General features: G+C 38.0%; 1 protein-coding gene across 5 annotated transcripts in view; it reads left to right on the forward strand.

Annotated features, from left to right (window-relative positions):
• Positions 1-12,163, forward strand: part of PRKCD (protein kinase C delta) — a 64,952-nt gene that overhangs the window by 39,056 nt on the left and 13,733 nt on the right. For all 5 annotated transcript variants that reach the window (XM_054838869.1, XM_054838867.1, XM_054838871.1 and 2 more), the window contains exons 3-5: positions 866-1,065; positions 3,063-3,123; positions 11,867-12,023. In XM_054838869.1, coding sequence (XP_054694844.1) covers positions 866-1,065; positions 3,063-3,123; positions 11,867-12,023 — 418 coding nt within the window. The remainder of the gene's footprint in view (positions 1-865; positions 1,066-3,062; positions 3,124-11,866; positions 12,024-12,163) is intronic.

Genomic DNA, 12,163 nt, shown 5'->3' on the forward strand with positions numbered 1-12,163 from the left:
AGATGGTGCAGCCACCAGCTGTTTTCTGTGCGTGAGGTAAGGACAGGAGGAAATTAGCTTAATTGTTAGCAAGAGACACTGAAACTGTATTAGGAAAAAATCCTTCTAATAAGAATAGCGAAGCACTGTAAAACTGCTAAGGAAGGAGTCTGCAGAGATGCTCTTATGGAAGGCTGAGTAAATGTTACCAAAAAATTAAGATGTTTATGGAGGCCCTTTCAACCTTTTTCTTATTATTTAACTACCCCAGGTCTGCACGTGCTAGAGAGGACACATAAGGCCTTGTAATATCCTTTAAAAAGTAGCAATCATAGCAGAGAAGAGAGTACAATGCCAAGCAAAGAATGACTTATGAAAAGAAGTGAAATGTTGGGATAACTTGGAAGTAGATTAATGAAATGTGGAGCTTTTCATCTCTTCAGCCACTGGTTTCAATTTAAACTAGGTCAGTGTAAGACGTATCTTAATTTATCATATAGCAGCAGTTTTTCGCTGTGATCAGACGACATGTCATGGAGATTGATACCAGAAAGCAGCCATGCAAATATTCCCTGTCAAGTTGTGACTGACTAAACCAGCTTCTGAATTCCAGAATGGGATTTGTCCCTCCTGGTTTCTCTGGCTGCATGTTAACACCTTCACTGCCTTTGCATGCCCTGTTTGTCAGGGTGAGCTTCGCCTTCCAAGTCATGAGTGTTAGAACTGAATATTTAAATTTTGTCTTAACCACAGTACAAGTAGTAGTAAGTCTGGTTTTGTTTTCAGTACAAGGATTCTCTCGTTTTATTTTGTTGAGTTTAAGTACTAGTTCTATATTACTTGATTTTACAGTTTCTGCTCTTTTTTTTTTTTTTGTGGCTTTCAGAGAGAGGAAAAACTCTAGTTCAGAAGAAACCTACCATGTATCCAGAATGGAAATCAACTTTTGACGCCCACATTTACGAAGGACGGGTGATTCAGATTGTTCTCATGAAAGCAGCAGAAGAGCCATTATCTGAAGTGACTGTAGGCGTGTCGCTCCTGGCGGAGCGGTGCAAGAAAGGCAATGGCAAAGCAGAATTCTGGGTAAGGAAGAAGATTAATTCCTTAAACTTGCTGACCTGGTTATGTTTCTTTCAAGCTGAACAGATGCCTTATGCCTTTTAAGCTATGAGTATTCGATCCCTTTTGCATGTGTGACAGGGCTTGTAAGACAATTATTTTAGTAGCATTTTTGAAACAGATAATGTATAATCAAAGTTCAAGAAATTGACAATAGAATCCATGGCATTAGTGCTTTAAATAATGGCATATATCACATTGAATGCCTATTTTATAAAGCGTAGCAGTTTTTGTAGCAAATAGCAGATGTTTAAATTGTATCTGATCATTGCAATTCATCCAGAGAAAAAGAAAGGTGAAGCTTATTCCAAGGTATTTCCAGTTAGAATTTCTAATTGTATTTATTTATTTTTACAATAAATTTTAGTTGGCTTGATGCTGTTATAATGGTGATCCTTTAATTCCCATTTTTGTTATCCTGGTATCTTTTCTTGCCTCTGTCCCCCGAACAATTGTTTGTATGTGAAGGCAAAGGGTATGGCATCTTGTACTGAGTGTCATTTGCTTCTGCATCATACTGAGTACAATTCTAAGTATCAATCTCAGAAATGTAACGGGGGAGGTACAGTTAGGGTTTAATGTATTTTTAAACTTAGAAATATACATTTAGTCTAAATGCCAGTAGTTATTATTAGTTGTCAAACTACATAAACCCAAATGACAACATTTAAAAATTGTATGTGAATTAATTTCAATTAGTACTGTAAACCTCAAATAAACAGAAAGTTAAAAATACAAAATATGTTTTATTTTGTATGTCTAGAGAGAGGGGAAAGTGACAGAGACAGGGAGGATCAAAACCATGAGCCCAGTTTTCTGAAATGCCAAATATGTTTCATTCATTTAATTGGTGTGTTGCAAAGAATTTTTAATGTGTTAAGGGTTTAATGATGTCATAAAATGCTATCAGTTTTAGTGATCAGTTTTAGCCGATTCAATGGTCTGAAATCCTCTGCTTATTATCCATAGAGCAGGTACCACATAGACGTCATCTAAACTTCCTCTCTGTGACCTCAGTCATGACTTGGACAGACCATCATGCCCAGCAAAGAGACGTTAGTTCACTTACCATGGCCTGTGAGGTTATTTTTGTGTATGGAGAGACAGCCTGTCAGTAGTCGCCATAACTGACATCTTTGCCTTCTGCAAGCTTTGTTGGGCGAATGTTTTGAGTGTCAGACATTGCCTTAAAGACGAAAACTTAGTCATTACCCTACTGGGATAATAGGATTTGTGGGGATATGTTCATGGGTGTATCTAATGTAATTGGATTTTTTTCCTTCTTCCCCCCGCCCCCCAGGTGTATTTACCATTAACTCAGGGATACTTTGCTCTGTGCTGAAGTGAAGACTGAATCAGATTCTTTCATGCTTAATAGCTTCTTAGGTTTTATGAAGGCAGCAGTTTAAGAATTAGCAGCTACTTTCCGAGTGCAGGAACTGACCTCAGCTATTGGATTAAAAGGCATTTGTTTTTGCTTGTCTGTAGAATGTGCCACAGAAACCATGTGTAATGGCTTGAGGGGAAAATAAAATAAATTTTGATGATACCACTATTTTTCTGATTACGGGCAACAGTATTTGATATCTCTATGGTTTGTACTCTGAATAAACATATACTGGATCGTGCAGACTTTTAAAACTGGGTTCCTGTGCAAATGAGTTTAATAATAGTAAAACCAGAAGCCAGCAAACCTCTTTGCAGAAACGGGAAAGGGACGTGTAAAAACTCTGTGAACTTTGACTGCACTGAACTTTTGGGTAGACATCAAAGCCATGCAGCATGCTAGTAAAAGCAATAGAATAAAAGCTCCTGGTTCAGCTGCAGCAGTGAGATATGGAAGAGGGTTGTAATCCAATAGGTATTGAATGATATACTTTGATTCCCTAGAAAGAGCTGGTTAAATTCCTGAGAGTTTCAACCAGCCACATACTTCACTGTTGTTATCTTTCTTTCCATAGCTTGACCTACAACCTCAGGGGAAGGTGCTGATGGCTGTGCAGTATTTTTTGGAAGATGCAGGTAATGACAACTCTTTATTTTCAGTCAGTTATGTAAAAATAAAACTTTTTTTCACATTCTTTTTGTGGAACACAGGATGTAGGTCACAAAAATAAATCACCTGAGGTACTGAGTAGAATTTTGTGATTTTTATTAATTTGTTTTGTAGGGGGGTTTTGTTGTGTGGAGTCATGGCTGCATTTGTTAATTTCTAAATGCCTTTATGCCCTGTATTGCTGTTGCATTTAGCCACTTTTGGCTCTTTACTGTGTCTGTCCTCATGTTTTGATGTGATAGAAAAGATGCTATCAGCTCCTTTTTAGGTACAAAGAAGTTAAATCTCTTGTTCTAGCTTATGCAGGAAGCTGTTTTTTATGGATTGGGGAACTGGGTCTGAGTTTCCTGGGATTCAGATTTCACATTCGCTAATCACGGAAACTGATTGTAGCAACGAGTGCATGGTTAAGTGTTAAAATGCAAATCTAGTCAATGTGCTGCCATAGCAGTTTAAAAAGTGAACAATCTCTGTATGTCAGAAATATACACACACTTCTTGGAGAAGAAACTAGGAGGTAAGAAAAGACAGTTAATTACGAGAGGGGAAGCTTTAAGTACAGTAATAAAAACAAATATTTTGGCAGGGATTTGTGTATCTGTGGAATTCTTTGCTAAAGGAAATGAGGTAAACCTCACAACTTGCTTAGCTAGTGGTTAAAACTTTCCCATACTAGAAGTCACGAAACTATAATTTCTTGGCAATTGAACTAGTCTGCCATATTAGCTTATCGATCTTATATGGTTTAATACTATGTGTTTGTAAATAATAAGTGGAAAGAGTAAGCAGTAAATTTTAAAGCATGGGTGGAGTTTTTTCCCCCATCTGTACACAGGGAACATGGTTCTGCTCTCATAGAACAAGTTAATTGTGAAGGTACCATACATTTTTATACCATATGTGCAATCTGTGTAGCAGTTACTAGAAAAAAATACTAAAGTTAGAATGTGATATGCAGTATGTGACATTTCAGAGTTGACATTTTATCTTTGCAATGGCAAAACCCCCAGCCTTATATGCTCATTATTTTGGTCTCCTTTATGAAAAGTTAACTCTTTAAAGCAAAATTTCAAAAAATTGTGTGACTCTAAAGAGCCTGTAAGTGAAAGCATTTCTCTGAAGATCAGAAAGCTCTCTGTTTATGCACCAGTAATATTCTGATCTGCATTCAAACTGTTGTGAGCCATTATATTAGAAAACCTTATTTCCTCCTCTCCACACAGACATGAGGAACAGTAAAGATGGTATAAGTGAAAACCTTCCATAATTTGCTATTAGCTCTTAATAGGAAGGTAATATACTTGTGTGTGCTAAGTACTAAAATAATTGTACTTAGTTATGGATCAGAATAATTCTAAAATAGATACAATGTTCTTGCAATTCTTTTTATTGCCTTTATTAGGGATTGCAGATGGTAGTGGATGAAGTCTAAATACCAAACAGATCATTAAGTCATGCAATGATACTTTAATTGGCAAGTTAAGATTCGTGTGTTAATATTCTTGTTAGACCTTCTACTTTGCAACAACTTCCTATTTACCTTCTGCTTTATAGAAAATTACTCAACGATACCTTTTTGGTAACCAAACCTCAGAGGTAGTGGAAACTCCCTTTTGAGGACATTTCACATATACATTTTGAGAAGTATCAATCTGATACTTGTGGTGTTTGCATCAAACATCAATACATTTTAAAATACTAATCCTCCTCAAAATTACAGAGGCTCCCTACGTCACCCTCTGAATATCGCTAAATAGGCAAACATTGAATGTTTTTTTGGCTCCTCATTGCACTGCTGTAAATGTTTCCTCTAGTTAAATTAGCAGTTACCAGTGTTAGAGCAGAGAAGTTTGTTAGTGCATTACAAGGATGTTTGTATTAACTTCCATTCTTCACATTGCTAAAACCCTTAGTTAATAGTTGAAAGCTCAGAGACAGTTCACATTCCTTCCTGCGCACATACCATTTTGCTTTCTCTCTGGCACGCCTTTCCATACAGAACTGCATGGTAGCTGTGTTTCTAAAATACTAAAAAAGGCTTGTTCTGAAACTGGTATTTCAGTTGTTCCCTAATTTATTTGAAGGTATTGCTACCATTAGCATCTTTGAGTTATAGGTGCTACCTTTTGTTTGAAAATCTACAAGCACTTTGCAAAAGTGACTAATTCTTTCTGTGGCTTGTTTTGCAAACTAAAGCTGTTGGTTTTCAACCCTTCCTTCTAAGTAGCAAACATTCTGCCATCTTTAGAGAGAACTGCTTTTGTCTGCTTCAATGGTAGGCAGCAGTATTGAGAAGTAAGCGTGTTTATTGCTCCATTATCAGATTTATTATCAGAGAAAAATTTTCATAGAATTAACTAGTATTAAAATTTGTTCCATGGTAGGCTACCCTGAGATGTTTCACTTGTATATTCTTTTTGCAGATTGGGGCCTGGGCAGCTGATTTACGGCTACGTATGAAAAGTTTTCCCAGTCTTACAGGGTGGTTTTTTTCTTTCTAGACCCTGTAAAATGGGGATTGCAGAGCCTTGATTTAGAGCTGTTGGAGAACTTTTTTTGTCGTCTGTCCTGTGATTTGATAATAAGTTTATGCTGGAAATTAGAAGTTTTTTCTTCTGGTGTGTGAAACATGAGAAGAGGGTGTTGACCCCCATTTCCATTTCAGAATATTGTTTTCTTTCTGCCTCTCCTTCTCTTGTTGTAGTATTGAAACTAGGTTATAATTCTGTAAAGCAGCTTTAGTTTTAATAGGTTGGAGTTGCAATATGTTTAATGCTTTGCTTGATCTTTGTTTATTCAAATGTAGTTAATGACCTTATCGAGTAAGAAAACCCCGGATCACAGAGGTGGCTTGCTGTACTGCTGAGTGTCTTGCATAGTGGTAGCAGCTTTGGAGATATGTTTGTGTCTTGTTTTTGAATTCGGAATTGCTGTTTTGCTGGCTTCAGCTTCCTGGAGAAAGGGTTAGTGAATTCTTTCCTTAAAATGCTATTAGATGTATCAGAAGGTGAGTAATTCACATGTGAATTTTTGATATGTCAAGTATCTGAATTCTGAGAGAGGAACATGAACTAGAGCGCTGCATGTATTTTGAGTATGTTTTTTCTTTGTATGTGTTGAAGCACGTATGTTGGGGAAGCATGAGATTTCGGAATTTTTCCGCGGTACCCATGGAAAATAATACGGTAAATAACAGATTTGCTGTCACAGTCTGCATGTTGTATGGGTCTAAATTAAGATTTGAAGCAAGTTTCTCTGTGGGTGAGGTGTGTTGGGGAAGGATTGTCACGTTATTAGTAAATAAAAATGGTGAGGCTGAAAAGCCAGATCTGGGCCTTGTAATTGTAAATGTGGAAGCCAGTATTATTTAATCATTTAGCTGAGAAAATAGTATTTCTAGAAATTTGGCAGATGTAGTAGTTATTCAGTGGCACCTATCATCTGCTTTAATCTGCAACTAGAAGTATGATTGCATAAATTTAATAAAAACATTTTCCGGCTTAATTTTCTTTAAGAAAATCAAACATTTGCAGATGATGTCATTTCGTAAACGCAAAGTTGGTAGTGTGTTTGGTTGGTAAGGTAGCTAACATGTGTAGAGCAGAGAAAATTTTATATAGTTTACATATTCACAAGAAATTTGACTTAACATTGTATTTTTAAAGGTGGTTTTACTGTGCCTTTGTAATTTATAAAAGAAAAGAGAAAACCCATATTCCAGTTTATTCCCTGTTTTACCGCAATGAATAAGACATTGGGTATCTGTGCAGAAGTGTTAACCAAAACATTGAGTGAAATTTTTTTAAAAAGTACTGTGTACAGCTGAGCACAGACTGTGTTAGCACAGAAGCTCTGCAGATGGTGCGAGCCGCTACAAAGACTGTAGTGTGGACGTGGGATTTTTTTTTTTCTCCTGGACTGAAAGGTAGGGCTTGTTAAAACTCTGATGTTTTGTTTTAACACTTTTCTAAAAGACCATTGACTTCATTAATGCCTATGAAAGACTAGTTCAGTAGAAACATGCTAAAAGTAGCTGCGGAGCAGTCCACCTCGGTGCTCTGCCAAGTGTCATTCAGAACAGCAGTAGGTGCTGGCTTGGTGGCCGAGGCAGGACTTCATTCATTTATTTAGAGGAGCAGGAAAGAAATCCGTGTCCTGTGGGTGTCCCAGTCTCTGTGCAGAACAGAGCATAACATACTTGTCATTTTTCTTACAGTAGAAATGCATGCACTATTACATGCAGTATACGTAACTTCTTATAGAGGTGCTACTAAGAGTTTGTAACGCTGGTTTTGACCATTCATGCTAGAGGTTGTAGTATAACTGCTTGGGGCTGAGATAGGTGATTTGAGATTATGTGCCAGGTTTGAGAGGAAATAGGATTGGCTTGTACAATAGGAAGTTATTGGTATTGCTACTTCAGTGTCAGCAGTGTAAAATCCACAAGTACTGGGAATGGAGGAGATAGTTTAAAAAAAAAAGAAAAAGAAATACATGACAATATTAATACTAGAAATACATGACAATATTAATACTCTCCCTGTAAATGAAACATCGTGATGATCAAAAAAGCCAAAATGATTTAACATGGCAAGTTCATGTCACAGAAATGTAGACTTTTGGGAAATGTATTTCTGTAAATGGTTTGGTTTTTTTATACAGATGATCTGTAAAGCAATCCTCTCCAGGACCAGGTTAAAGAGCAGTTTTCCTCTGAGACAGTTCATGCCAGGGAAGTCTCCTTCGTGGGGAATAAGCTTTCCTTTTTAATGATTGCTGTGTGAGATTAATATTTTTCTTGACCTGAAGGCACACTTAACTTTCAAACAAAGCCAAGTGCAAGGCAGGAGAACAGCAGAAGGGACACTGAACAGAAATGTGAGTGGGTTTTGTAATTTATTATAAAGTTTTGTGCAAATCTGAGCTTGAGCAGCCAGTTAGCTGAGAAAATGTTTTGCCTGTCCCTGTTTGAAGTGAATTCCTGGTTCTCAGTTTCTGACAGTTGCACTGTTGTCTTTCCTCTGTTTACAAAAAGAACAGAGAAATGGGCAAGTTAAAATAAAAAACGGACTCTGAAGATGGTAACTATTTTTTTCTAGTCTTTCTTTTAAAAAATCTAGTAGGGTTATTCTGGACGTTGTTTTCTTTTGTCCTTGAACTTTTGAGGTTCAATTGAGACAATTTGACGTCTCACCTTGAGGTGCGTCACAGTTCAGCAGAGTCCTAGCAATAGTGTTCTAGCAAATGTTGTCTAGGCTAAGGGCTGTGTGTTACGTTAGTGGTTGTAAGGACTCTGCAATATTCAGAAGGGCTGGCACTGCAATTAAATAGGGTATACAATGGTATGTCTTCAGCACTTGTGGAGAACTGCACTGTCGATTCACAGGCGTGCTTAATGGTTTCTTAATGAGTGTATGGCACATAGGAGTTCTGGGTGCTTTTGTCAGGTCAGCTGCAAGTTTTAAGAAGGGACCTTGAAATACATGAACAGTGTGTCAGTGACAAATATTAACCACAGTTCTCAATAGAGGAAATAGATTATGTTTAATGGTGTGTGCTGGGTCCAAAATGATTAATTTCAGGTCCAGGCCGCAGAGGTCACTTGGTTTCTAGTTGCTGATTCAGCTGGTTTGTACATGACTCTTTCTGACCATGTGCTGCCCCAGGACAAGTGTTTAAGCTGTGGAAATCCTGGCTGGCTTGGAGGTGGAAGCAAAGGCTTTCCCTTTGTGTTTCTTCCTCCCCTCCATCTCCACCCTGCATCCACATAGTTGTTGGGAAATTACTGCCTTGCAAATGTTAATTCTCTCTGCATCTTTGAACTAAAGCCTCTATTCCCCAGTTAAGCCCATGTTTGGCTGAACTTCTTAAAACTTTTCTGGAGCAATACACATTAAAGATATTTTACAGATTAAAGATAACTTGTTAAACATGCTAATATTTCAGAGCCATCTCAGCTTCAGGTGCAGTTGACTTACAGTCGCTGTCCAAACTTCTCAGTTTGGTCTGAAGCATACAAAAATGTTTTCAGCTATGCTTTGATATATTGGTTGGTTTTGGCAAAAGTATTAAATAAGGCAGCTAGTTGTGAAGGCTGTGTGTTCTCACATGCAGATTTTGAAGTTTTGCTGTCTCAAGGATTCTTCACAGTTAAAGTATGTTTAAGGAAAGTGGGGGGGGGGTTGGTTTTTTCGTTCTTTGTACAAACTGAGTAGTTTATTAATTACTCTCTCAAAAAATAGATGCTAGTCTCACATATTTCTATTAAGTTTGAGATCAGTATTCCAGACAGGGAGGAAACACCACAGTTTCCCATATCCTGATCAAGTTTTGCCAGAGACTTTTGCATGTAGTGTCAGCAATACTAAATTGCTACAAGTATTTCAGCATGAGGAGAAGCCATGTCCTGTTCACCTGGTGAATCCTAAACACTTGGTTTGCTTGTGTTACACACTTCAGAGGATTTTGTCCCTTAATCTGCTCCTTCACAGGTTATCTCCTCAGAATACATGCTATAAAACAACACGCCTTTCTCTGTTTTGTTGCTGTGACTGATTAAATCACCCTTATGAAGACATCCTTTCCATGCAGCAAACAATATGAAGTGCGTTCCTTGCACGCACGTTTCAGCATGTGGTTTCCCTGAAGCATTTGAGGAACAGTGGGTGAGGTCTGTATATTTGCTCAGCAGGATTAAACAAAGAGATAGTACTGTTTGCAGACTTGGACAAGCTGAAGTGCAGCAGCTGATGGGAGTTTTTGTTGAGTGAACTTAATAGCCTGTTTGAACAGCAGAAATGAATCCTGTTCCTGGAGGGGAAGAGGTAACTCAGTGGCATATGTAATGTCAAGGTGTCATAGTGTGTGTTGTGAGCTCTTCTCAGGGGATGCAGGATGGGTTTTTCTCTGAACCAGATGGCCAGTTTCTCAGAAAAGTGCATTAATACCTAGTGGCAAAATCCAGGGACCTTTTTTGATCTTTCTTTTCACTAATATGCTTAATCTTTCCTTAATCTCTGAGCTGACGTCCTTTCTTTTCTAAGACAGTACATGCTGCTGCAGTTGGCTGCTGTTGGCTGTGACTGATAAATTAGTTCAGGACTCTCAAAATGGTATCGAATGGTAGATTGTATTCCAGGTTCAGTGGTCTGTTGGAATAGCAGTGGTGGCAGCCAGCTAATAAAATGACAAAAACCAAGCACAGCTGGCAACAAGAAAAACAGGGCTCCTGGGTAACTTTGCAGTAAGCTCAGACATTGCAGTTAGCGTGACTTGCCAAAGGAAACAAATCTGTTCCTATCAGTTTGAAAAGCAAAGCTCCTGCTGATGTTGATAAAAGGCAGCTCCATTTTTGCAATGGAGCAAATAAAAAATGAAGTCTTGACAATGGGAAAAATGCTTTTCTGGCTTTTTCCTTACTCCATTGTTGTGGAAACTCCCACCCTGCAAATGGCAATTTTCTGTTACCCTAAACTTCGCAGCACTTTCAATGGGAACCATGTCCACATTTCTTCCAGATTGGGACCCACAAGCTGCTGGCCAGAGCTGATGCGGTTAGCAGTTGATCAGCTCCTTGTTGCCATTTCAAGCCTTTATCTTTTCCTGCTGGATGGGATTGTCCCTCAACAGCTCCTCTCTATTGACAAGAAGTGTGTCCTAGGGTTAAATTAGCCAATCTCTATTGATACACCTTCATGGGGCTACTTCTGTTACACACTCCGCCTATTATTTTCAAAATGTGTAAGTAAGACTATATAGTCTGAGTTGTGGCTGAAAGATTGAGACACAAATTACTCATTTTTGTAAGAGAAATTCAGAAGCTTCCTTGGGAAAGAGTGGAAATAACTATAACCTGTAATGAAGGACCTGTATGAGCCAGTTGGACTCAGAGCCTGAGAATGTTTGTTTTTTTTTTTTTTTGTGTTGTTGTTTTATGTCTTGGCTAATACTATATGTAATTACTATGTGTATAGTATGAGATGCAACAACATATACTATAGTATGTACTGTTATTGCTATAGTATTATATAGTACTATATACTGTAACCCTATGGGGACTAGGAGGGGAGAGGAATGAGGCTGGCACATGATGACAGACATAAAATCAAAGTTTTTATGAGATAGCGTAATGGAAATGTCAATTGAAAATGTCATTTGTCCTTGCTGCTTAATGATCCTGGAGGCTGGAAGAAACCCATTTTACAGCAGTATGGCCCTGTAGGGCTTCACGTGCATTTCTGCTTAGTCCTGGGTCAAGAGGGCATGTGGAGCAGCAGCATGAAATGGCTTCTGCTGAAGGAATATGGAAGCAGGAACCCTCCTGCTTCCAATAAAATATTTATTTCTCTTGCACATAAATCACGTAATGTATAGGAACTTATATTTTTTTCAAGAAACAACTGTGGTTGTCATTTCTCTAGCAAGACTGTACTCCATTCCTGCTTCTTCCTCTTAGCTCGTTTGCTGAAGTCTCCTGAATGAGCAGGAGAGGGAAGTGCTTGCAAACAAGGACATGGAGGGACACCTTAGGAAGCAGTGCGTGTGTGTATTCCACCCTTGTTGGTCTGAAAATCCACAGAATGCAGGTGTAAAATAAAATAGAAACACAAATGTGAAGCAGAAAAACAAACTGAAGTTTTTGGAGAACCAAATATTAACTTTTGTAATACCCTAAAGTATTAAAAGTATGTCTTCTTGTCTCCCCCTTAGATTGCAAACAATCAATGAGGGAGGAAGAGGGGACAGTAACTATGAACAGGAGAGGAGCTATCAAGCAAGCTAAAATCCACTACATCAAAAATCATGAATTTATTGCTACCTTCTTTGGACAACCTACGTTTTGCTCTGTCTGCAAAGACTTTGTATGGTAAGAAGGAAATGCGAAGCTTGCCCCACCCCAAAAGGCTAAATAATTGCAAAATTCACTTTGGGTATATTGAGACACAAAATGACATGTAAACTCATGTGTTGGGAAATGGAAATAATATATTTACTAAGACTATTGTT

The sequence above is a fragment of the Grus americana genome, chromosome 11 (genome assembly GCF_028858705.1).
Source record: "Grus americana isolate bGruAme1 chromosome 11, bGruAme1.mat, whole genome shotgun sequence".
Taxonomy (NCBI): Eukaryota; Metazoa; Chordata; class Aves; order Gruiformes; family Gruidae; genus Grus; species Grus americana.